The 1,338-nt window shown below is 39.4% G+C and overlaps 1 protein-coding gene across 3 annotated transcripts in view; it reads left to right on the top strand.

Moving 5' to 3' along the window:
- Positions 1-1,338, top strand: part of nav2b (neuron navigator 2b) — an 82,507-nt gene that overhangs the window by 64,419 nt on the left and 16,750 nt on the right. For all 3 annotated transcript variants that reach the window (XM_016551998.1, XM_016551997.1, XM_016551996.1), the window contains one exon: positions 410-586. In XM_016551998.1, the coding sequence (XP_016407484.1) occupies positions 410-586 (177 nt within the window). The remainder of the gene's footprint in view (positions 1-409; positions 587-1,338) is intronic.

The following is a 1,338-nucleotide window of genomic DNA, read 5'->3' as shown; positions in this document are numbered from 1 at the left end:
GTTGAGCCACTGATGTCACATGGACTGTTTTACCGATGTCCTTACTACGTTTCTGGACCTGGGAACATTACAGTTGCGTTGCTGTCTATGCAGGGTCTGAGAGCTCTCACATTTCATCAAAAATATATTAATTTGTGTTCCGAAGATGAACGAAGGTCTTACGGGTTTGGAACATGAGGGTGAGTAATTAATGACAGAATTTTCATTTTAGGGGTGAACTAACCCTTTAAGTTTTAAGTTAAGTTTAAGTTTTAAGTTAGAATTGTCAATTTTATTGAAAATTTAAATTTTATGCTTTAACTAAAATATCTACTAGTCTCCCCCTTATTGTGAACTTTGAATGTACATTCATGTCATTAGGTTCAATCTTAGTATTTTTTTAACCCTGATCCCTGTGTTGACAATCCAGGCAGTCCCACCACAGCTTCTCAGATAGCAACTTTGCGCGGCACCAACGGTCAGGGCAATCACGACAACCTGTGCGACCCCTACAGCGATCCACGTCTGAGGAACTCCTCGATGAGCCTGGAGGAAAAGAGCCGCACTATGAGCAGCTCCGGATCGTTCCGTGAGGGCCTGGAGGAAGGTGAGACTTCAGAATGATTCTGATGGATCTAAATAAACGATTGTGAATTTGTGCGATTTTTGTGCACTTTGGTGTGTATAAGGAGACTAAATATGAGCTAGTATAACCTGAATGCGTTATTTCTGTCTGCTATCAGAATTTACTATCATAGCTTAATCCATAACGTCATGTTTTTGGAAAAGAGGAAATAGACCTGCATTGTTCCATTAGCTAATAACTAAATGATAGGTTGTCATTAATGTTAGGGTTTTCGACAATGTCAGGCTGTAACGTGTGTCCTTACTTGCGCCAAAGCATAAACAAACAAAGAGCGGCTTTGTTGGCCTGGCAGCCTTTTCCCCACAGTTAATGTTGATTTGATAATTAACTCGCCTGCATTGGCTCAACACCACTTGTCCCTAGGCTCTTTTGCTTTTTGTATTTATGATTCATGTCTTTGTAAGGTAGTGATGGTGTTGATTTCAATGTGCCAATGAACTTAAGCAGTGGTGTTCAGGCTTGTAAAAAGAACAACAGTTGCTGTTCGCAATGATGCATGTCCTCAGTCTAATGTAGTTTTTTTAAAGGTTATTTTTGCCCAGTCTGTTTGTTACTGGCTTAAAAAGGAAAAGGTTGGCTCAGAGAGGAATTACCGTTACATAAATTTGTATTTGGTCAAATTAATGTGCACTGCAGAGCTTTACATTTACATTTAGTCATTTAGCATACGCTTTTATCCAAAGCGACTTACAAATGAGGACAATAGAAGCAAT

The sequence above is a fragment of the Sinocyclocheilus rhinocerous genome, unplaced genomic scaffold, assembly GCF_001515625.1.
Source record: "Sinocyclocheilus rhinocerous isolate Xijiao unplaced genomic scaffold, SAMN03320098_v1.1 scaffold255, whole genome shotgun sequence".
Lineage (NCBI taxonomy): Eukaryota > Metazoa > Chordata > Actinopteri > Cypriniformes > Cyprinidae > Sinocyclocheilus > Sinocyclocheilus rhinocerous.
This window is presented reverse-complemented; position numbering and strand designations above follow the sequence as displayed.